We start from the raw sequence: 26316 nt of genomic DNA on the forward strand, positions 1-26316 counted from the left end.
CTGTATTTGCCTACTTACTGGCACATTGCTTCTGTTGTTGTGTAGCTGTAGAGATATTTTCTGCTATATTTATGCCATCTAAGTCTTTGGGATATTGTGGGAAATTTAACACAGTATTGGCAAGGAATTCTACAAGGAGGAATATTTTATTGGAAAGTGGGGACTGTTTCACCTTTCACCCTCTTTCTCTATTAACTAAAGCAATCAAACTACTCTATAAAAAACTGATTGCTCAATTATGCAAAAACAATCAGATTCTGTACTCCTTTAGCAGTGACTCACTATCATAGGGAGTCAGTAGATGTCCTCACCTCTGTGAACATCCCTGGCCTAAAGAGATGGCGCATCTTTTCCAAAATGGCTTTCTGCAGTCCTTCCCATGTTATTTTATGATCCAAGCAGAGTACAAAGGGATGACCAAACCTAGAAAAACAGATGTCAATAGGGAATTGAGAGAGAATTTTTCTTTTTAAAAAAAAGAATCCAGATATTTAATTACAAAGCTTAAAGGATTAAGTGTACTCTCAGCACAACACTTTAACCCCTATTTTTATTCTTTAAGCCATTAACTCAAATCTGTCACCATATTGCATTCAGCATTTAATCGGTTGACTAGATTAATTAATGCTGTCAAGAGGTTGATTTAATTGATCATTCCACCAGCAGGACTGTAAAATGAGAACTCCGAATTCACAACAGAAGTTTGTTATGTTCATGCAAAATGGGTGCAGACACTTGTATTTGCTTCCATAGAGAACTGGGCATTAGTCCATGTAGCTCAGCCCACAGAATGCTCTAAACTTCTGCATTAGTTAACAACTGCAAGAGCAGTAAACAAACTAACATACTGACAAAAGACTAGCTGATAAGAGATCTAATGGGTTTAAATGAATTATAGTCATACATCAGCTACATTCAAATCAAGAGGTTAAGCTTCTTTTATTGATGGCTATGGTCCACTCTACCAAGCAAAATCAAAGTCATGGCGCACCTACCATTAATTGCAAACAAACTGTTGGGTGATAGCAGAAGTAGCATTCAATCCTTCTGGACTGATCCTACAAAGTGCTTCAAATCTACCTGACAGAATATGACCTATAGCATTTTCATTATAGCCAGATCATGAGGCAACCCAGCATGAACAAAATGATCACTATATACTCCAATCCCCCACCAAATTCTCATCAAGTCTTGAGCCTCAAGAGATAAATTACTTAAAAACAACTACCAACCACAATAGACACTCAAGATTTTAAAACTTAGTTCCAAAGCAAGACATCAGTCTCATGAAAGATCAGTGAACCTGCACAATCCAAGAGTATTTGTCTATATGTTTGAAAAATATAATCACTGAACTTTTGAAGTGTTTGACAACACAAAAGATTACAAGAATGCCATTATGTGAACCAAACTACATAATCTTCATATAACCCAGAAACTCGCTTACTAAGCAGTTATACAACACACAATAAAGCTCCCTTAGGAAAAGCTATCTGAGGCATTGAGTCTGGAGCCTGAAGACCCACAGTCAGTTTTAGGAACAGCTTCTTCCCCTCCACCAGCAGATTTCTGAATGGTCCATGGACATTACCCTGTTATTCCTCTTTTGCACTTGTTTTTTTTTGGTAACTTGTACTAATTTTTATGTCTTGCACTGTACTGCTACCACAAAACAAATTTCATAACATATGTCAGTGATAATAAACCTGATTCTGGAGTTTAGAAGAATGACTTAGATGACTTAATGAAACAAATATTCCGAAGAGGTTTGACAGAGGCTGTGAAGGCATTTCGTCTGGTGGAGGAATCTAGAACTAGAAAATAGGATCTCAGAGTAAAGGGTCATCATTCAAGCTGAAAGCAAGAATAAATTTCTTCTTAGGATCGTGAACATTTGGTATTTTCTACCCAAGAGAGTTGTCGTCATAATCAGAGTTGAGATAAGCATTTTGACTGTAGTGCAATCAAGGTTTATGGGAATCAGAGAAGAAAGAGGTGGTTGAGGTCAAAGATCAGACCAGTCATGATATTCAATGACAGAGCAGGCTGGAGAGACTACACAGTATAATTCTGCTCCCATGTTCTATTCTCATCAACTTTTAGTATGTATGGAACAAATGTGGAAAGCTATTCTCCTCACCTCCAAAAGGACGAATACCTGGATCCTATGCAACATAAACAGGATAAGGCCCATCCAGTTTAAACCGAGACATTTAACATGCTTCTTAACAAAATATCTCAACTTGTGTGTGGTGAAAGACTGATGCAGGCGTCCATATCTTGCACTTTAAACAAGTGTGCATCCATAATTCCGATCCAACTGCTCATGACAGCAGCCCCCAGCATTCCTTACAACCAAAATGACTACACATGCCATCAACAGTATAATGCAGGAGAGAGGAGATGCTCATCAGAAAATATAGAGCAAGAGTTAACTAGCCAGTCTGGAAAACAACCAAAGACATGAAAGAGATAAAGAAATGCAATTCAGACATCAAGTCCCCTTGTCAAAAATAATAAACCTTTTAGCATTTATACCAGAGATAATTACCTTTTACCCTGCTGTGCGGTACAGCATAGATTGCACACCAGCAGCAGTGATTTCTCATTCCCCAAGCCCTTATTGTACACGTGTTCTAGTTTGATCTGTTTCATTCCTCCATGAGAGTAGACAGTGGACCTGTGGCCAGTGCTGAACTGGAGATTGTTCTGATTTATGTTTGTAAGCATCGCTGAAAACAAATACAGAAAAAGGATTAGGAGCACACACACACAATTTCGTGCCTCCATCTGTTAACTACTAAAGGTACAACTTGATGAGGCATTAACTCAAGAGGACAGAAGCAAACTGTTCTAGCTAAGTCCCTCGTTTCTTGCCACACTCCCAATCATGCGTACCAGTGGGGATGGGAAATGCTGCGATGTGATACCTTTATTAATGTCGCGTTAAGGGATATCATCGTGGAAGCTTTGAAAAGTATTGGACAGCACAGAGGTGAATGGGGTAGCACTGTTGCCTCACAGCTCCAGAGGCCCCGGTTTGATATTGATATCAGGTGCTGTTTGTGTGGAATTTGCACATTCTCTCCGTGACTAAGTTGGTTTCCCCGTGCCCCTCCCCAGTTCCTTCCCACGTCCCAAGATTGTGCAGGCTAATTCATCACTGTAAATTGGCCCTAGCATGATCAGGAGAATCAAAGGGAACACAATGGGGATGCAAGAGGGAAAAAAAAGGGATAAGTGTAGATTTGTACTTGATATCTGATTCAAACGCACTAAGCCAAAAGGTCTGCTTCCATGCTACGTGACTGACTCTATGGAGTTATACATGCCCTGGTTAAAGCACGGTTGTGAAATGATAGAGTGATTAGGCAGAACCAACATAGCTTTGTGAAAGCTGCATTATGAAAGCCACAAATCCAAGGATTTATTTTGGAAATATAGCTAGCAGGGTGAATAACTGGGAGCCAGTGGATGTAGTGTACCAGCATTTGATAATGGTATCATGAAAAATTGCTATATAAAATAAAGACCCACAGAGTCAAGTACATGTTGAAATAGACAAAGGATTGTTTAAAGAAGAGAAAAACAATAGGACTGAATGGGTTAGCAGGCTTCTTACTAGAGTGCTACAAGGAACAGTAATGGGCCTTCAGCTGCTTATAATGTATATTGATTACCTCAATGTAAGAATATAGTATAATACATCCAACTATGTTGATAGTACAAATTTGTTGGGAAAGTAAACTATGAGGATGCAAAGTCTGCAAAGAAATAAAGACATGTTAAAAAGATGAACAAGAAAGTGCAGACACAAGAGACTGCATATACTGTAATCTGAAGCAAAATAAAAGCTGCTGGAGTAACTCAGCGGGTCAAGCAGCACCTGAGGAGGGAAAGGAATTGTTGACATTTTGGGTCGAGACCCTACATCAGGACTGAGAGTGGATCGGGAAAGTAACTAGTATGGAGGAGAGGGGAAGGGGTAAGACGAGGACAGGTAGTGGACCAAGGAGGGGTAAGGAATAATGGGCAGATAGAGTCTGGTGGAAAGGGGGAGGGATGGATTTGGGAGACAGGCAGGTGGGTGACAGTTTGAATCAGATAAGAAAAAAATGAGGTCAGGTGGAGCCAGGTAGGGGCAGGGTAAAGTGCCAGGCATCAGGGAGGGGTGAGTGGGGAGGTATGAGTGGACCACAGAATCATGGAGAGAGTGGTCCCTGCAGAAGGTGGAAAGGGGTGGGGAGGAGAAGACGTGATGAGTATGGGTTCCTGTTGCAGCTGGTGGAGGAGGATGATTGTTTGTTTCTCTGGATTCCAGCATCTGCAGTCTCATGTCTCAATGGTATAAACATTGAATTCTCCAATTTCAGGTAACCCTCAACCCTTGAGAGTTAATCCACCCCTGGTCCTCTCATTTTTGTTCCCTTTTCAATACTCCCACCCCTCCATCTGCCTATCACACATTTTCATCCTCCTTCCCCTCCTGGCTCCACCCACACACTTAACCCACCAGATCCCCTTCCCCATCTGGTTCCGTCTGCCCATCTCTCCCTTAAATCATTCACATTATCACATTTATTATTTATCAGACTCTAGAACTTGTAGCCTTTGTGTCCCCACTCATCATCTCTCCAGCCTCCGCCTCCACCAATCACCCTTCCTTGCCACCACCTTGCTCCATCTGCCCCCCAACTTTTTCTTCCCCCGCCCCCCCTTTTCAGCTTCCACCTACTTCTGTCTCCCATCTCCACCACTCCCCCTCCCTCATGCTCCATCTGCCCATTATTTCTCACCCTTCCTCGGTCCACCTACTACCTACCAGCATCCTTCTCACCCCTCCCTCTCTGCCAGTTACCTTCCCTAGTCACTCAGTCCTAATGCATGGTATCAACCCAAAACATCAACAATTGGAATTCTCTATTGCAGAGGTCCATGGATGCTGAGTTGTCAATTATTATGGATGTTCAGAGGGGATCGAGCAGGAAAGTGAAGATAAAAGGATCTGCCATGATTTTACTAAATGATGCAGCAAATTTAAGGATCCATATGTCCTGCCCTTGCTTATATTTATTTCCTGGGAGTGTTTGACAGAACAATGTAGAAGGAATTTTAAGCTTGTATCTAATTTGTGATACCTGCCCTTGGAGAGTTTGATGTAATTGCAGAGCTTTACACTGCTTTCAAATGCTACAACCAACTTAAGGGGACAAAATAGCAACTTCTTGGAAAAATGGGAAATGTGTTTTTCAAATTCTGTATGCAATACAGAGATAATGCAAAATCAAAAAATAAAATCCTGCAGGTGCTGGAAAATCAAAATAAAAAATAATTCCGGAAGCTCATAGCAGGTCGGGCAGCATCTGTGGACAGAGAAACAGAGTTAATGTTTCAGTTCCATGCCTTTTTAATCAGTCCTGATAAAAGATCACTGACATGAAATGTTAACTCTTTCTCCCTCCACAGATGCTATCTGGCCTACTGAGCACCTTGAGCATTTTGCTTTCATTATGGAGAATAGATATTAGATATTATTTTTTATATAGATATATAACACACATACACACTTAATGAGCAAAACAAAAAGTTTTGGAAGAAATGTTCAATACACCTCCACTATTTAACACTGCAATTACCAAAGGCGTTCAAGGATGTCATTAGATGTCTTGCTTTAACTCTTACACAAATGTACCTTTTTGGCCAATGTAAACATCAGGTGTCTCGAAAGCATAGATGCTGTCATTTTCATGAACAGTGTCCAAAGCATCACCATCACTGAAGGTACGATGGAATCCATCGAAATAGATTTCTGTTAGAACAATCTAAGAAGAAAAACATTTTAATAACTAATGAAGCTGTAATATTTGACTCAAAATGAGTTTCAAATCACTTAAGCCACTTCCTCAGTGACTGCAAGATATCTTGGTGCCAGGAATGACTGGAAACAATAAGCCCCAAGTGTTTCCCCAACTCAAATGGCTCAGGATGCCAACATTTAATGATAGTCACATTGTACAGTAGGTTACCCCAAAGAATAGAACTGGATTATAGCAGGCCGACTGAATGCAAGACTCCTCAGCAAGCCTGATAATGTTTTGTACATATCAGCTTTGAGATGCATGGAAATAAAACCAAGGAGGCGCTACACAAGTTGTTGCCTCTTCCCCAGGAATCTGCATTGATGTTAGATATCAGACCCACTGCGTCCACACCAACCATCAACCACCCATTTATATTGTCCTACATTAATCCTTTTTCTTTTTACTGTCCCCATTTTCCCCTCAGATTCTACCACTTGCTTGCACACTAGGGGCAATTTACAGTGGCCAATTAACCTCCAAACCTGTACTTCTTTGTCACGTGGGAGGAACACAGAGTACCTGGAGGAAACCCAAACAGCCACAGGGAGAACATGCAAATAGACTGCACCCAAGGTCAGAACTTTTGTCACTGGCACTGAGAGCAGTGGCTGTGCCATCCTTATGTGATGATGAAGTAAATGCACAGTTGATTTCTAAGTGCTGACATAAAAGAAATTGGATTAACCTCTCTTTTCTGATGTGGTAGACTTTCCTAAATTTCCAGCATTTGAGCATTTCTTCCTCCCCTCATCCCACTATTTGATTTGCTTGGGATTTTGAGCATTGTGCCCTGGTTCTCTTGATTGTGCTAGTTCTGCTCTAGTTTTTGTTTTGCTATGCCTCACTGCAGTTCAATACATTTGGGTACACGTGATGTTGTCTCATCACATTCCATAATTATTACAAAGCATTTTGGATAAAGCAAGCACAGTGGATAAATTTAGCAGCACATTTTTCTACAGCATGGTCCCACAGCGAGCCACATACAGAGCAAGTGACAACATTTGCAACATATTTTTCCAAAACCCATTCCTTTTCTCATTAAAAATCTACCTCATGAACTTAAAGGTTAACTTTCCCTTTCAGAGAGCAAATTATACACTCCTTTAAAAATAAAGTTCAAACAAAGCCATTAGAAAGAATGAAGCAACCAAAGAGGAACAAGTCTAGGGACTGTTTACAGATTAGGTGTTGAGGAGAAATAAAATGTCATTGTTCAGAATTACCAAATCATACAAGGATTAGCAGCACTGAGACAAATGCTAATTGACAAGCACGGTAGTGATGAGCAGGAAATATTATCAGCATGGAAGATTCTAGAATGCCCAAATACCAATTTCACAAGCTAGGTGTGCAGTAAAAGGTATTCAAGCAAAATCTTGACCCAAGGCTGACAACCATATACAATTTATGGGGAAACTTACATGCAAAACTGCAAGATCTGACAAGCATGGGGACAAGCACAAGCCCCAGATCACCTGGAGGAGGAGAAGTGGCCAGGAAAAATGTCTCTCTATTTGGGTCTCATTAACCAATGCCATCAATTTAACAATCAGACTGCCTTTCAACAAGGTACACACAATGAACCCTGAGAATCAATAACACCAACTACACCAGAAGATTAACGAACAATCTTTAATCCTTGGTTAAAATGGGACATTGAAAATTCAAACCCTTTTGTCAGCTACCTCAGGTTAAAGGACATAGGACTCAATTGATACAAGGAGAGATCATACAAGGAAAAGAAAACAGAATTCTGATAAGGCAATTGAGCAAAGAGCATTGGCAGGCTTTTATGGATTGGCTGAGGTGGCAAGGTGTTGTAACAAGGCAAGTGATGGATCAGGTAGGGAGATTTCTCCCCATACAATCAAAATAAAATGAAACAAGCATTAATTTCCCTGTTCGTCTCTCCCTCCGCACAAAAAAAAGTGTTGCCCCAAGATTTGCAGCCTGTGTTCAGAGTACTTAGTTACTGCAGAATTCGTCACATTTTGTCAGCTGCAAACCTATTAGCTAAGTGTAGCATTTTCTGCCCTCTAGTGATGAAGATAAGCAGTGCCAAAACACAGATTTCCTTTTCACAAAAACGTGGACTTTACCTAATTGCTTCAAAATTTTCAAAGTGCCCTACTGAAATATCTTAGTAATAGTTTGTAAGGGATATTTTAAATTTTAACAGGCTTTACTTAAATCAGGACAGGACCAGCATCCTGGCAAATCCAAGAGAACTAGGAATGTAGAAACTGAAAAAGGCTGGGGACAAGGGAGCAGGATCCAAAGTTCAAGCAAGACAAATATTATGGATTAAGGAGAAAATTCAAGGTCTTAGAGCAAAGCAGAAATTTAGACAATGATGAGCAGATTAAGAAAGGAAGGGATAGACATTTAACAGCAATTGTGCAAACCTAACTTGACTCGACGAAAGGAATCAGAATTAGTCAAGGGTTGTTTTTGCAATTGGAAGCCTGTGACCAGTGCTGAGACCTTTGTTGTCTGACATGTACATTAATTATGTAGATAAGATATGATATCTTTATTAGTCACGTACATCGAAACACACAGTGAAATATATCTTTTGTGTGGAGTGTTCTGGGGGGCAGCCCACAAGTGTCTCCATGCTTCCGGCGCCAACATAGCATGTTCACAACTTCCTAACCTGTACGTCTTTGGAATGTGGGAGGAAACCGGAGCACCCGGAGGAAACCCATGCAGACACGGGGAGAACGTACAAACTCCTTACAGACAGCGGCCAGCATTGAACCCGGGTCACTGGCACCGTAAAGCGTTACGCTAACCACTACACTACTGTGCCTGCCCTCTACACTACCGTGCCTGAATTTGAATGCAAGATATACTATTAGCACATTAGTAGCATACACAAAACTTAGTGTTGTTGATGGTTACAAGGAGGGTAGTCTTCAGTCAATGAGCTAATTACAGAGGCAGAGAAATGACAGTTGGAATACAATTCTAAAAATTGAGAAGTGATGCATTTGGGAGGACTACTAATGACAGGATATACGCAACAAATAGTAGGACACTTTGCTGCAACAATTCCACATGGAACCAAGTGGAGAACAGATTTTCTTAGACCTTGACTTGGAGTGATCTCATAAAATGGCATCCTCTAGGGAAAAGTGAACACAATATGATAGAATTTTGTACACTATTCAAGAGTGACAGAGATCAGTCTTGAATTTAAATAAAGCCAATTGTGTAGGTACGAGGGATACATTGGATAGTTGCAAAAATAAAATTAAAATGTTTGCCAGTAGATAAATAATAAAAATCATGGAAAGAAATATTGCCACTCTCAAAAGAATGCACATTCCATTAACCAGCAAAAACTCTCAAGGTAATAATCCATCTGTGGCTAACTAAGGTTAAGGATAATGAAAACATAAGACGCTAAGGATTAGGAGAGATACAGGAGCCTGAGGGCACGTACCACCAGACTTAAGGACAGCTTCTACCCCACTGTGATAAGACTATTGAACAGTTCCCTTATACAATGAGATGGACTATGACCTCATGATCTACCTTGTTGTGACCTTGCACCTTATTGCACTGCACTTTCTCTGTAGCTGTGACACTTTACTCTGTACTGTTATTGTTTTTACCTGTACTACATCAATGCACTCTGTACTAATTCAATGTATCTGCCCTGCGTAATGAATTGACCTGTTCGATCGGTTTGTAAGACAAGCTTTTCACTGTACCTCAGTACAAGTGACAATAATAAACCAATCCCAATACCAGAAGCAGCAATGAATGTCCTCAAAAAGAGGAAAAAGTTAGCAAAAAAAAACGAACAAGATTGTAGAAGCTTCTACAAGTAAAAAAAAGCCAGAAGCAACAATAAATGTGGATCCCACGGAGAATGACAGGAAAAAGTTATTACAGAAAATAATGTCTTAGATATTAAACCTTTTAATATGCACGTCTTCATTGTACAAGACATAATAAATGTAGCAGAATTGGAAAAGAAAATATGTCTATTGACACTGAGAAACCCAAACAAAACCTACAAAAGAAAACACTGGAGCAAGTTAATGGATTAAAACTCATCAAGTACACCAAACATACTGGCTGCAGAGAAAGCAGATACTTTAATGAGGTTCTCCAAAACTCGCTTGATTCTGGAACAGTCCAAGTAGATTGAAAAGTAGCTAATATAAAACTGTTATTCCAGAAAAGGGGAGAGAGAAAAACAAAACAGCTATCAGCCTTAGATTTGCAAGCAAAATGCTGGAACCCATCATTTGGTGGCCAAAAACCTGCAAATACAGGAAATCTAAAATAAGAAAAGAAAATACTAGAAATACTCAGCAGGTCAGGCTGCATCTGTGGGAAGAGAAACAAGAGTTAAATATTTCAGGTTGAAGATCCTTCATCAGAACTCCTTGTATTTTATTAAGCATATGATAATAGGATATTTAGAAAATCATAATGTAAGTAAATGGAGTCAACATGGTCTTAAGCAAACAGTCTAACAAAATAACAATACTTAAGGTGTAATAAAAGTAAAAAATGCTGGAATCACTGAGCAAGTGAAGCAAAATATGTGGAATGAGAAACCCATTTCTCTTTCCACAGATGCTGCCTGACCTCCCCAGTGTTTCTAGCATTTTCTGTCTTTGAGATTTCCAGCATCTTCAGCTTTTTGATTTCCATTTATTTTTGAAAGTTTAACTAGCAGGGCAGATAAGACGAAAATCAACAGATTTCCAGAAGCCATAAGGACCAACACAAAAGCTTGTTACACAATTTAAAGACCCTCATGGTTGGGGAAATAGAATACTTAAAGGAAAGAAAGTGGGAGGAAAACATTGGTCATTATCACGTTGCCACTGTTACTAATGCCATGAGGATCAGTACTGGGTCTTCGGCAAATCATAATTTGTATTTATTACACAGATGAAAAGACGGTGTAATGTATCAACAGCAATCTTAGATACAAAATTGGTTGGGATCATGAGCTGTGAGAAGGATGAAGAGCCACAAAGGATGTAAACAAGTTAAACAAGTAAGCAAGGAGAAGTCAGATGTAATGTAATTTGGGAAAATTCAAGGTTATTCACTTCGATAGCAAGAATAGGAAAAAAAGTCAGAATACTTTTCAAAACATTAAGCAAGCACAACAGAAACATAGAACACAGAAAAATAAGAATAGACCATTCAATCCTTCTTGCCTGCTCTGCCATTCAGTAAGATCATCCAAATTCCATACCCCATTCCAACTTTTGCTCCATTTCCCTCAATCCTTACAGCCCTTCAAAACAAAAATCCAACAGGTTCTTAAATGTATTTAATGATTTGGCTTTAACTACTTTGTGGTAGAGAATTCCACAGGTTCACCCATCTCTGAAAAGAAATTTACCCTCATCTCAGTCTTAAATGGTTTACTCCTTACTCCTGCTCCTAGATTCCCATGTCATCACGAATATTCTCCCTGCTCGAATCTGCCCAGTTCTGCTGGAATTTTGCAGGTTTCTACGAGATCCCCTCAATCTTCTAAACTCCAGTGAATACAAGCACAATTGACAAAATCTCTTTCCATACATCAGTCTTGCCATTGGAGTCAGTCTTCAGATTGAGATGAGAAATTTCTCTGCGTGGAATGTTGTAAATCTTTGGATCGCTACCTCCTAGGGCTGTGGATGCTCAGTTGTTGAGTATTTAAAGAATAAGATCACAAAGTGAATCACAGGATATGGAGATCAAGCAACGTTCACAAGATATGGAATCAGTCTTGATCTAAGTGAGTGGCAGGGCAGACTCAAGCCTATTGTCCATTTTTAAAAACACCCGAAAGTCAACAGCAGAGGAGCATACTACATAGTAGACAAGCAGAGTCTGCTGGTTACATTTTGAAACTATCTAATACAGCACGCAAGTTATTCAGAGTTGCCTCACCCCCATCCCACTTGCCTATCATCCATCTTCAGCCCTTGTTGTCTCCTCCCCACTCATGGTGATAGGCCAAACAGCCTTTTTTTAATGCAAAAATCAATCTTATTGTACATATCCCTAGACAAGCCTACTGCACTCTCCTTCAATTTTTCTTTTAGTGAGAAACTAGAGAAGTATCATATTGGGGTGCAAGGAGGCAAGACTGATTTATATGATGTCTTAGATAATGTGCTGTGATTTGTGCAAGGAGAGACGGTAACAATTTTGCGCAATCTAAAAATCTCAGACTCCACATGAAAAGAATTGTCAGCCAATATTTTTAGCTACTAATTAATAGGAAAATATTGTCCAGTTTGTAAGGAGAAACACTACTCTTCTTCTGTCAAAGGGCAAGCAGTAATCAAATAGTGCTGCTTAAAATTATGGGGTGGGGTGTTTAGCAGGATATACAGGAAGAAAGAATTCCACATATGGGAAGGACTAGAATTAGAGGCCACAAACATAAAAATCTGTTGTTAATGAATCTGATAAGAATGGTAAGGATAACAGATTTTTTCTGAAAGACATTAGAGAACCAGATGGGTTTTTACTATAGTTTTGTGGTTACATATTACTCAGACTAGTTTATTTATTAATTCCAGCTTTATTTAATTACTTCAGTTTAAATAACCCAGCTGCCATGGAGTGATTCAAACTCACGTCACAGGATCTTATAGAATTATGTTTGCTATTCCAGCTACTGTAGTGGCAACACAATACACAAGGAGTACCTCACTTCAATGTTCTCTAAATAGTGCCACTTAATCAACAACAAGACATGGGCTTTACTTAGCAATTTCTGTGAAGAATAGCACTCAGTCACATTAGAACATCAGCTGAGATGACTCCATTACAGGCATCCAGCAGAATACCTAATCTCTAGCCTTCTGACTCAGGAGTTTAAAGAATGCCAGTTTAAGTCAGCTATTACATGTCTCAAAGACTGAAACTTTGAGCCTCCAGGGACCTCAGACTAAAATACTGAACCACTGGTTGAAACCGTAATTTAAGGCTCCCTTCGTCTTCCTCCTTAAACTAACTCAAACTTGTACAAATCTCTTTTACCTACATTCTATTCCACGTGATATTCAGCCTGTCTTGCTAACCTTGATTTGCTCACTTCCCTGGCACAGTGGATTTTAAAATTAGAGGTTACAAGTTCAAATTCCAACCATCCATGCCAGACTCCGAATCCAGCATCCAATTTTCCTCCTCCCACACCACAACAGAAGTAAACCCCGAATAAATACATTTTCATTAATTGAATATTCAGCTGAAACTCCATGCACATCAAGACAACAGATTTCAGTTGAAAATTAAATATTTCAATAGCACCAAACTCTACCACTCAGAAGGAAGGTTGTACAATGGAATACCACCAAACTTACAAGCTTACCAGCAAATAACACACAATGCCAACTTGAAAATACATCACCTTTGCTTCTTCATGGCTGGGCCAAAATCCAGAAACACTTTACATAACAGTGCTGTGGGAGTAATTCAATTGTTACAAGGTAATGGTTCATGAGAACTTCGCAAGAGCAATTAGGGCATTAAATTCCCCATAATTCCACAATGGAATAAACACCAGTTTAATGCAAGCATTCCTTGGTTGGGCGCAACACAAATTTGTCTGCTATGCCTTTCCAGCTGCCTCGGCCACATCATAAGGCCTATTGACTAAACTGGTGCAACTTGTTAGAACGACACAAACCATCCACTGCTCCATCCCCACTCCACCATTTCTCACAATAGTCATCCTGTGTCATGCTTCACAAGTTAGGCAAATTAACAGAAAACTAGGGTTAACACTGAGCTGTGCATCTGGATTCAGACCACCCAAAGTCACCAAACTAATAGAGAGGAAATTCCCATCACAAAATTTAAAACTTGGATAAAAGGAGTGCAGGTGTTTCCCTGAACAGGAAATAGCCGCAGGGGTGGTACTGCCAGCATAACGCACTTACCCCTTTGTGTGCCCCACAGTGGAAATTAACTGCCTCCTTCCTTTGTGGAAAAATCCTTAGTTGAAGAGCTCTTCCAGAGTTCCCAGGATGCAGGCATTTCCTCGGAGTAAAGCTGACCCAGCTCGGCGACATCACGCAGAAGGCTCCCAGTGCAGCACACCCAAAGGTAGGGCAGTGGTTGGTCCATTTTACCTTCTGACTGGAACTGAAGTTCCCTTTTAAGCGTGGTGCCCTCCGAGTTTTGCTGTGTTAATAGAAAAAGACTTCGCTGAGGACCCCCGTGGAGCAGCACTTCAACAAAGGGATTTTCCACAAAGCTAGAAAGTGGTTTAAAGGTGAAATGATGTGGGCAAGCAAGACAATAAATACCCAGGCAATCACATTTCCCTCCCTGTTCCCAAAGCTACAGAACCCTAATGCTCTTTTTATGCACGGATTTATAGTAATCAAAAGTACAGATAAATTGAATTAAACCATCTGTTTGAATTACCATGGATGTTTACCTGATCTGTGGGGATTTTAGTTTCTTGTGATACTGCTTCGCGAAGTTTGCTCACTGTACCCGACAGTGGAACTGCTACTCCTATTCTCATGCAATGTGAGCATTTTCCTTCATAAACCACGGTGATATTCAATGGCCTAGAAAAGAAAGAGATTAAAGCTAAATTGTATCCAGGATTCGTGGTTTTATATCGAGTCTAAGCAAACTGAATCGAAAATTCTGCTGATGAATGGAAAGCTAAATGGGGATAGCTGTCCCAGCACAAGTGACTTCCATTCAACTCATTCCCTTCTCCCCACCCCACAGAATTTGTTAGCATGCCCTCACACCATGTGTCCTAATCCCATTCTCTCTATTGCACATGGTGCAACATATTCCAATCCCCCGACACACCCGATTCCAATCATGCTCTACCTCCATGCAACCCTTAAATCAGATAGGCCTGGCTGGTGTCCTACAATAGATGATTCACAGGAAAGCTTATCCAGACTCTGGCATTTTCTTGTTTTCGGGATTATCCTCCCAACATTGTTGCCAAGGAATGTTAAATTCTTGGTGTCATCTGAATCCTCAACTGTGAAGGATTCCAGAGCTCAATCAAGTGATGTGACTGTCTTAAAAACACGAAGGAAACAAGCCCAAGGCTAAGAATGACTGGCTGGCCATTCTGCAATGACAAGCTGCCTGGAACTTTGGCTTATTGAATTTATTAATTCCACCTTCAAGCAAACTGTAAAAACACACAAAGGTTTAGTAACAGTATACACAATCATTTGCCTCAGAGATCAGCTATTTGAAAAAGAGTTGAATAAGAACGATAAATGTTTCTTCCTCCAAGGGAAGTAAATTAAGTTGATAAGGCTGCAGGTACTGCATTAACATAAAGAACAAAATCCATGAAATGAAAATACGAAGCCCCTAAACAGTGCACGATATCATACTATTTTATGATATATTAAGAAATTACACTAAATACACCTGTGGTCTACCAACATAAAACACTTAACCTTATTAACTCTCCCATTTTATAACTTATTCCTGGTTAATGTCTGCTAAAATAGTTATTTCACAGATACAATGCCTCCTAGTGATGGCATGAAATGCATCATACAACTTTTTTTTGTACTTGAGATTTCTTTTCCAGCCTGTGTACAATAAATTCCAAAAGAGTGCAAACACAAATTTTCTGATGTTACAAGAGGCTGACTGCTCTGAAATTAGTACAATAATGTTTGCCATACATATTTTAAAAGAGTACCGTATTCATTAATGATTAGATGGGATACCACTGTAGTGAAAGGCAGATTTCATCATGCAGTATGCTCTTGCAGCCATTAAGAGCTGCAGTCAAGGAGCCTAAAAGAGCAGTAATGTGTTGAAAAGCCGACTGTGAGCCAGCAAAATGAAAATCAGCAATGAGAGATGCTTCCACATGCCCCTGCAGCTCTCATATCACCAGATCTCTCGATACCAGAGTACGTATACTAAAAGCTCATCATAAAAGAGTAACCACCAAATAATAAGCAACACCTTCATCACTGGGCTATATGGGAAATTGAAAAGTTTACAAAAACATGGTATAAAGTGTGGATCCTGGATTTGTCAAAAAACTGTGAGCAAGAGTGGATTTTATATATAATGCCCTTGCAATATTCACAAATCACTCCCCAAAAATGAGATACAAAATAAAATTTACTCTTACAGAATGTTTTAAAAAAGTAAATAAATAAATACCCAAAATTAATTTTTAAACTGGAGTTTCATGACACATGCGCTGATGACACATCGTGTTATGGAAAACTGCAATACACAGCATTTTCTAGGAATGCAACCCCTATGTTATGCGAGGATCGCCTGTATATACTGATGTCATTCCTAAACTGCAGCATACATTTACTTCCATACACTGGTAATAATGCTGTCATTCAGAGAATTTATATTTTGGGAGAGAGAGGCAAAACAAAAAATTAAGAAAAAGATGGGCTCAGCACTCCTATTTAGTTTTAAGACATAGCAGGCAGTTAAACGTTAAACAGACGTGCCTAATCGACAATTAAAATGCCAGTGGAAACTGCAAGTAGCCCACCAGCACGAAAGAATGACCTGCCTTTTGGCTGTTTCCCAGATTCATGAATCACATGCAAACTCCCAAAGCAATTGTGCTACACTGCATCCATTCACAATCTAAATGTAGTACACAATTTGTCTCTGAATCTCTTTTCAGGCATTAAACGATTGTTTTCTTCATCCAGTTGAGAGAGCACTGTGTACTATTTTAGCCAAGGAACCCAAGTACCCTTCAGCACTCCATATTGATGTCTGTAAACATTCATCTGAAAACAATACACCCATCAGACATTTTAAAATGATTCCACCTGGTGTGGTTGTCCCAGAAGACCATGATGTCAAAGAAACTTGGAATACAATACTCTGATACAGCATCCAACCATCCCAAGATATCAGCATTCTTTCTGCTTTTCCCCCTCCAATATTGCTTCCTTCATCCACAGGAAAATTCCAACATATTCATTCTTCTGGACTGAAATTTTATCTGTACACTTATCCCAATGAAGGACAATAAATACACTGCTCCCAGCCCTAACCTTAAGAGGCGGCAACCAATCTGAAACAGAGTATTGCATTTTCATCATTGCAGATCAGATCTTTGGCCTCATTTTCCTGCTTGATCCACATAGCTTTTGATTGCCCTATTATTCAAAAATCTATTTTCTCTTTGAATTTAATTAACAACTCGGACTTCACAACTCTCCAGAGTAGAACATTCCAAAGATTCTCAACCATCAGAGAAGAATTCCCTCACAGTCTTATACGAGTGATCCTTCATACCAGACTGGCACTCTTGTTCTAGATTTGTCCATCAAGGTAAACAACCTCCTAGCATCCACCTCCTCAGAAACCCATGTTTCAATTACATCACCACTCACTCTTCTAAACTCCAGGCAGTAAGGCTTAATCTGCTCAATCTTTTCCCCAGATGACAACCAGCTCATTCCAGGAGACAAGGTTACAAGCAGAAAGGTAGAAACTCTTTTCAGTGACAAAAAGATGTGTCAGAGCATACAGATCAAGATAACCAACAAAATAATCAAAATTTAAGGAGAAATGTTACACATTATGATGATCCAAAATGGACTGCTTGAAAAGTTGGTGGATGCAAATTCATTGGAATATTTCAAATGGATACGTGCTTGATAAATAGAAATTTGCAGAGGTATGGGGGAAGCATGACAGAGTGGGACCAAATTCATACCACAGGTATGATGTCCCCAAGCTCTCCTTCTGATGTAGCTGGCAGTAGACAGTGCAATGAAATTAACTCTCCTACTCCATCCTTGGCATAGGACCACTTTAAATCCTCTATTGCTATGCATTCAGTATCTGCAACTTTTAGGATTATCACTCAGCAGTTCTGCATTATTAATAGAGGCCACAAATCCTGACAGTTATAGCTGTAATCCAAACTCTTACCGGGTCTGAAGTGGAGGGATGGGCAGGGAGATGCAGAGAAATGGGTCGAAGGTGTTGCTTTGTTTCTGGCAATGGGGACACGTCAAAGAAGACCTAATAGAAAAAAGAGAAACAATAGCCATTTTATGGTCAATCTATCAAGGATTTCTCTGACACATCGAAATCTGGGGCTCTTTCAAAAGAGGTTCAGGATACAAAATTAAATCTGGAACCTATCCTGTAGCTACAAAAGGTACGTTTTTCTGGAACTTAAAAACCAATGTCTTTGGAAGGAGAGGTTGGAGGGCAGAGCAGTTTATCTGTGTTTCTTTTTTTATTATTATTATCAACCTTATTGCTCATCCTAAACTTTCCTTGAAGGCAAGGAAAATTGGCAATGTGCTTGTGCAACTAGTGCCTTTTCCATCCATGTAGAACGGGTGTTGGGTTAGGGAGGTAGTCATAGGAGTGTAGATGAGTTGCTTCAGGCATTTTGTGGATGGAGCCAAATGCAACCACAGTTTACCTGTAGTATAGGCAGTATACGTTTAGGTGGTGATCAGGTGCCAAACAAGCAGGCTACTTTGTCCTAGATGGTATCAAGCATCTTGAGTATTGTTGTTCATCCATTCTTTCTCTGATGAACAGTCATCTAATTTTTAACTATATAGAAGGTTATTGCTTGAGAGAGAACTATTATCTGGGACACCGAGTGCAAACATGCTCTGTTTCAAATAAGGTCATGGATTTCTTTTTAAGAAACATTCACCCGAGAGAGAATGGACCTCAGCTTAGTCATTTAAGTAGCACCCGTGTCAGTGTAGCATTCATTCAGCACTCTGCTGAAATGTCAGGCTGAATCCAAGATCATTTAACTTAGAGGGGAGGGCATGCAAAGCTTTAGCTGACGGTGCATATGGGGCAGCATTAGAACAAGAATTTATGCCAACTGTCAGATAATACAGGATTTTTCAGCGGTAAGCAAGATATCAAGCATCATATACTAGGCAAGTAAACCTAGATGACCAAGGGCATTTCCAGGCACAGGAACAATCAACTGCAGAGTACAACAATCCATATGGTGACATCATGCTTTCATCCCTGCAGAAATGCTGGTCCTGGGAGAGGTCATGGTTACCAACACGAATAAAAGGCAGACTTTCCAATTATACAGCATCTTTCACAATATCTGAAAGCAATTTACATCCATGTTAAGCTTTAACTGCAGTCACTGCTGCAAAATACTGAAAATGTTTTGGAATACTTTTGTTATACAAAATAATGAACCACACCATTTCCCCTACCACTTTAAACTCTTGATACTCACCTATACTGTGCCTGAAAGAGCTCCTGTACAAAGCTGCTCCTTGCTGGAAGAGCTGGTCCTTCACACAGCCCATCCTCATTTAACGGAGGCTAAGTAAAAGAAAAATAAACTTATTGTACAGTGTCCCACACAACACAAAATCAACTTTTCTGCAACCGATAAAGCAAATTTAGCAACAAGACAAATGCTAGGGCAACTTAACTGCAGGTTTATTGTCGCTAGATCAGGTTAGAATTAACTTATGTTCTGCTAGAAACATGAGGAAAAATGGTTTGATAGTTTACTTAGCTCAAGTTACAATAAACAGTCAATCATTATTAGAAAGGGCCAATAAATAATAATAACAAAAATAGTAATGGCTTTAAGGTGCACATTTAAAAAGCAGTTCAAAGGGGGCAAAAGCACTGGGAGTTTAGTTATGAAGAATAAAAATATCACTGATAATAAATACATGCTTAGCATCAATTCTTACAAGTGATACTGGAAATGCACTAAAGTGGGACATGATGAAATAAAAATCAAGAGAAATGGAAAAAAAAATTGCAGAATTTCAGGTCAATGAAGTCACCAACCCGTAATGAAAAGCAAACCATGCTGCTGAAAGTATGCTGATAAATTACATCATATGGTCTGTTTATTGCGATTATCCAACTGCTAGCCAAAGACAAGAAGAAACAATGTCAATTCAGTGAGCTAATGACAGTCAGTCATTCATTGCCTAGGCTGCTACATTAATAGATAATGCACAGATAAACTAATTCCTGGAAACAATTATGGTCTTTAGGTCAGAGCAAGTATAGAAGAATATTATATTCAAAGCACTTTACAGGCAGTCCCCAGGTTACATAAAGGTTTCATTCATTAGAACTGTCCATAAGCTACTATTTCCATGTCAGAAATGTCCGTTTTCTATAGCTATTCATATTGCATCACTCTGCATACACTTCCAATAATTCTTTCATTTCATCAAATATTCACCCTATTATTAAACCAATGGAATATATACTGTATCCAATCATTAATGAATACCATGAATTATTTTATCATAATGAAAAATTTTAAAATTTATTGGAGAATTTGCACAAAGTTTAATTTCCACATCAGGCCTTCTGTAACCCAGGGAACCCCTGAATTTGAATGTGGAAGTGTTCAGCCTCTTACATTTGACTTTTTTTTAAAAAAGGATACCGTTAAAGACACAACACTGTCTATCCCTATGAATTCAACTTTGCTTGCATGTGTAACCATCTGTGAGCTGCAGGCAAAAGCACTTGCAAATTTTGTGCTGTTAGAGATGCAGGAGGTATATATTAACCCAAATGAAATGGGAAGGGAAGAAAAAATGTCAAGGCCGATCCAAAAACACTTCTCCCCTCTCTCCCTACTCCATTTCTAGCTATTAGTATGTAATTTCAGTTTAAAATACACATCAACACCTAATTACACAGATTAGGTTGTGAAATTAAAATGAACAGGATTAAATATTGTCCTCTTTCTTTTGGCAGAGATGAAGAGAATGTTTTTGTGCAGTATCTCAAGTAATGTCCATTGAGGATTCAGTGTGGTTGCAAATTTTGAAGTTACTGGGGATTCTTTAAGTTAACCATTTCTTCCCACAGATGTTGCTTGATTTGCTGGGTGTTTCCAGCATTTGCACTTTTAATTTCAGCATCTACACTTTTTAAAAAGAGGATGAAAATCATAATTGTATGGAATAAGTAAACCTAAAGCTGCATGAGAAATGAACCACCTATGAGCCTGGCACTGTTTCTAAAGTACTCAGGGTCAAAAAGAGATCAGATTCAAACACCAAAGATACCCACATCACACTAAGTACATATTTCAGGCACCTGCTTGCAGTGGGAGCTTGACACCATGCCAGGTTGTCAGTCCTTTGCCAGGCTGGAAACAAGAAAATTCCTAGAATAAGATTTGCCAACTCATTTTTTTTTCCCTTTTCAAGATTTAAACCAACTGGAGATACTTATTCATGACTTTAACAAATTACTTTGCGTAGAGGTACAGAATAGATTTATCGTGCAAGTTGTATCCTGTACAAAGGAGCAATACTTAGTCTATTCCTCATGCACACACTCACTCTCTCTGGAAATTGGTAGCTAGCAATGGTTTCTGACCAGATTCCTTTCAAAAGGACATTTTATTTTTCCCATTTATTAATAGCCCTGCCTCTCTTGCAAATCAACTTATTCTTCATCATCCTTGTTTATTCCCTTGTTCATCAACCTACTCTTCAAATGGAACTCTCATATTAATTGTCCAGAATGCTGTCACAAACATCGTTTGCATCAGCAACATGGCCCTTTAAATGTTTCAACCCTATCATCTTTCACTCTCACCCCTATACAAAATTAGGTATTCTGACCCTAAACATTTCGAATAGAAAATTTCATTAGCACTTTCCTGGTAGATTTCATCAACTTGTTCGGTCCCAGGTTCTCTGCCCATTTCCAACAACACAATAGTCTAAATTAATGCCACAACCATCATATTCTGCAGGTTTTAAACACATCTGCCCAGCACATTCTTTGAGAAGGTCCTCCCCAGGTTACGAATGCTCAACTTATGTACAGCCTGTAAACACGGACAAGCGTTTGGGAGACCGGCAGGATGCATTTGCTAGCTGTAGGCATCTTCTGCTGCCTTGGAACTCTATCCGTGGCCACACTTACAACTTGCAAACCATCCAGGTTACGAATGGTTCACTGGAACAGAATCCTCTGTAACCTGGGGAGGACCTGGGATTGCATTATTTTTGACTGAGCTGACCATCATGTTTTGCTTTGCCACTTAACATCATTTTAATACAGCATTAACACGTGATGTATTTGTTTACAACCTTTACAACACTGTTTCATTACAGCAACAATATTAGCAGAAACACATCAGGAACACTTTAAAATAAGTTCATACATCCAAAACATTTTAATATTTAAACTACCTTCTACTGCCTTTTCTGCCAATATCCCCATGACAGTCCAACTTAAAAAGTTCAGGAAATGCTGAGTATGGACTTAATATATAGGCCTATGCCAAACTCGTGGTAGGCGTACATCTGAAGGGTGGAGCATTTTCAGTCTGAAATCTGGCAGAATTTCATTTTATTGCAAATCTGCAAAGGTTTGTAATCTAGTCATTTTTGTGTCTCTCCATAATTAATAACGATCCAATAGCAGGCTATTAACATACTCAGAGTGCAAGGATTGACAAACAGGAGATGTGGAATTTCGGGAATATCAAACCTCCATCACCAAAACAAAAATGGAAATAAAAAATAGAAGAGTTTCCAGTGGCAGAAGCATCAACGACCAGAGGACAGTCATTTAAGGTGTTTGGCAGAAGAACTAGAAGAGAAACTAGTTATGTTTTAAAAACAATACATTTGTTGGAAAGCTTAAATGCATTGCTTAAAAGGGAGAAAGAAGTAAATTTAATAATAACTTTCAAAAGAGAACTAGGTAAATACTTAAAAGGGAAATTATTTAAAGGGCTACAAAGAGATGGATTAATTTGACAGTTTTACCAAAAAATTTCTAGAGCCAAATAATCTCCTATTGTGACCAAAATAGATAGTTTGTTTGTTATTGATGAATTGATTATTCAATGTACTAGAGAAATTCAGTGGGTCAAGCAGCATCTGTGGGGGAGAAAGGAACTGTCAACGTTTCGGGTCAAAACCTCACATCAGGACTCAAATTCATTTGATGTTTTTGTTCCATTTTCTAATAAGTAAACCAATCATACCTTGGCAGGAGGCCTCCCATTTGTTAAAACAATATTGTTCAGGTCTTCATGGACTCTGTCAAGAAGCCACAGAAGAAACTCCTGAGCATCATGTTGCGAATTGCCACGATACTGGAAAGCGTTTTTGGATACAACATTCTGAAAGTCAAAAATAAAAATAAAAAGGATATAAATTTACACAAGAAAGAGCTTACATTTCCAGTCACTCTAAATGTGGTCATGATTTGAGCAATGCTTGCTCCACAGATCTCAGCAAAATCCACACATCCAATTCATCTATTCAATAACTGGAAATCCAAAAGGTAGGTAGAGCACACAAAAAAATTGCCTCTTGCATTTACCCAAGTATGAAGAGAGGGCTTGCTTTCATGACCTTAACATATACATAAGAATGGAGGAGAAAGGAGAAAAGATAGCATAGACCTTCCAGGTATTCTTGCAGGGTGTAACAGAGGATAACGGAGAGGATTTGGATACAAGGCTTAAGGAAGAAGTAGAGCAAACTCACAAACGGGGAGAATGATTTGACTGAATTTAATAAAATCAAGGTCACCACCTCTATACTTGACTGCTTGGTAAATGACAGAATAATAGATATTGGAAACAAGGAGATGAAGTTCAGATACATATACAAAAGGCAAGATTAAACAAATTAAGTACTTTATTGTGGACTATAACATTAATAAATACTACTATTTGACAGATCGGGGAATTCTTCTGCTCTGGCCAACTCTGATTCTCTAACCAAAACTATTCTTTTCTTCTTATTTACTTTTGTTGCATCTTGCTATACATCAGTAGCTGAACTGTGAAGCTACAGTAAATGCAGCCTGCACTCACAACATCTACCTCCCAAAAACAAACAAAAATACTTGTGCTCCATTTACCATAAGAGCCATCTAACAAATTGGTCTAAGTTACAATTATGGAGAATGCATGAGCACATGGTATCTACAGCCATCCATGAGGCAATGTATTCCAGCAGATGAAGGCAAATACTGCATTTCAATTGAAATAAGCATTCGGCTTTAACAAAGACATGAAAATAGCATGCAAGCCAAAGTAGATGCATAAATATAAAGCTTGGAGACAGGCCATTTGGCCCCATTAGTTCATGCTAAGATTAACATGTGCAAACTGTTTTTTTTATATAGACTTATAGAATCATACAGCACGGAAACAGGCCCTTCAGCCCACTAACTCCACACTGTTCATAAAGCATCCACTTACAATAACCTTACACTAATCCCATTTTATTCTCCCCACATTCCCATCAACTCTGCCAAGATTCTATACTAAAAGGCAATTTACAGCAGCCAACTGATCGACTTTGGGAGGTGGGAGAAAACCAGAATATCTAGAGGGAGCTCATGCAGCCACAGGGAGAACGTCTTTGGGAGGTGGGAGAAAACCAGAATATCTAGAGGGAGCTCATGCAGCCACAGGGAGAACGTGCAAACTCCACACAGACAGTACCGGAGGTTAGGGTTGAACCCAAGTCTCTGGCACTTTGAGACTGCAGTTCTACTAGCTGTGCCACTTAATAGTATCATTTTCTTATCCCCATTTTGTTCAGCACCACCCCACCCAACCACCCTCTCGATTCTTCCCTGCCACTGCCTCTCACCCTCCCATTTCCCCCTAAACTGAGACAAACTAGTTTGGATTGCTGATAGTGTCTGCATCTATCACAACTGCATTAAAGAAAGATTTTTTCTTCCCTTTCTAGATCATTCATTTAATCTTGTATCTTTGGCCAATCATCCAAATACTAGAAACAGGATTCCTCCATTTAACCCGTTACATTTTTCCTTTTTTTTAAAAAAGCACTTCTAATATTAGTAGCTCAACATCTTTCTAAAATAAATGTACAACTGGATAAAAGTTAGTTAGTTGCAAGACTGAGAGTTAAAGGGCAAATACAGAGGAGTTATGATCTAATGCCATATGCAACAAGATACTTCCTAAACTCCTCGAATTATAGGAATGTTGATAGAATAGACAGCTGGTCAAGGACATGTAATGCAGGATGTAGGATTAGACTAGACATGCTGGAATTTGATTCAACTCTCTACATTGGGTAGCTTTGCCAAAGCTGGCCATCATATTCTAAATGGATTAGGGTAGGACAGTCAATTAAAAAAGGTCCATATTAGAAATGAGCTTGACAAGCTAAATGGCTTTGTTTACTCCACATGTGAAGTTATAAATTTTCTGCATGTCACTAGCATTCATTCCCAAGTTGGTAGTGAACCACTGTGTCACTGCAATCCTTCAAATAAAAGGTATTCCTACAATGATGTTATGAAGGTGTTCTAGGATATGGAGCATGCAATGAAGGAATTGCACTGTATTCAAGTCAGGGTGGCGTGCAATTTTAAGGGAACTGCAAGTGGCATCATTCCCGCACGTCTGTTCCCCTCCTCTTGGCAGCAGGGGTTGTAAGTTCAGGAGGTGCCCTCACAGTTGCTTATGCAAGTAACCCAAAATGTATTTTTTTGCCTGCATACATCGCAGTCTTGGTGTACCAGCTGTGAGGAAATGAATGCTTGGGTTGGTAAATGGGCTACCAATCAAGCAGCTGCTTTGTCCTGATTAATGTCAATGTTGTTGAGGCTGCCCTCATCCAAGCAAGTGAAGGGTATTCCATCACACTCCAGAGTTGTCTTGTAGATGATGAAAATCCTTGGGGTGTCAGAAGAACCAACCCTAACCAGCCTCTGACTTGTTCTTGTAACAAGAATACTTATGCAGTTGGTCCAGTTGTATTAGTGGTTCATGCTCCCCCCAGGATATTGATGGGGGGGTTGCCAATGTTAACACTATTGAATGTCAAAGGTTATCAGCACTTTTGTGGCCTGTGTCATCTAGAGTATAGAAGGATGACAGATTATGTCATTGAAACCTACAAAACACTTACGGGGTTTCACAGGCTGAATGCAAGGAGGATGTTTCCCCTGGCTGAGTCTAGAAGTAGGTGTCACAATCCCAGAATAAACAAGGTTAGGAATGAGATGAAGAGAAATTTCTTCATTCAGAAGATAGCAAATCTTTGGCATTCTCTACCCTAAAGGGCTCTGTTGTTAAGTTTACTAAAACAGATATGGATAGATTTCTGGATATTAAAATCAAGGGATATGGTGATAGTGAGGGAAAATAATGCTAAGATAAACCACAATCTTGATAAATGTCAGTGCAGGCTTGAAGGCCAGATGCCTACTCCTGTTTCTATTTCTTATGTTACATGCAACTTATCAGTCCATGCCCAAAAATGTTGTTTAGGTCATGCTGTATGTAGGCTTGCACTGCTTCAGGTGCAAGGCAATTGCAAATGGAACTGAAAAAGACACAAGCATCAGCAAACATCACCACTTCTGATTTGATAGAAGTCAATAATGGAACAGTTGAAGATGTGAGCTTGGGAGATTGCTCTGAGCAACTTCTACAGCCTTATCCTGGGACTGAGATGATCAA

General features: G+C 39.3%; 1 protein-coding gene across 1 annotated transcript in view; it reads right to left on the reverse strand.

The window, feature by feature from the left end:
• The window catches only part of usp31 (ubiquitin specific peptidase 31), a 101889-nt gene that overhangs the window by 24379 nt on the left and 51194 nt on the right, over positions 1 to 26316 (reverse strand). The window contains 7 exon segments of the mRNA XM_052021378.1: positions 312 to 423; positions 2552 to 2732; positions 5693 to 5822; positions 14287 to 14422; positions 17775 to 17867; positions 19081 to 19169; positions 22843 to 22980. Of these exon segments, the coding sequence (XP_051877338.1) occupies positions 312 to 423; positions 2552 to 2732; positions 5693 to 5822; positions 14287 to 14422; positions 17775 to 17867; positions 19081 to 19169; positions 22843 to 22980 (879 nt within the window).

Source organism: Pristis pectinata, chromosome 8, assembly GCF_009764475.1.
Source record: "Pristis pectinata isolate sPriPec2 chromosome 8, sPriPec2.1.pri, whole genome shotgun sequence".
Lineage (NCBI taxonomy): Eukaryota > Metazoa > Chordata > Chondrichthyes > Rhinopristiformes > Pristidae > Pristis > Pristis pectinata.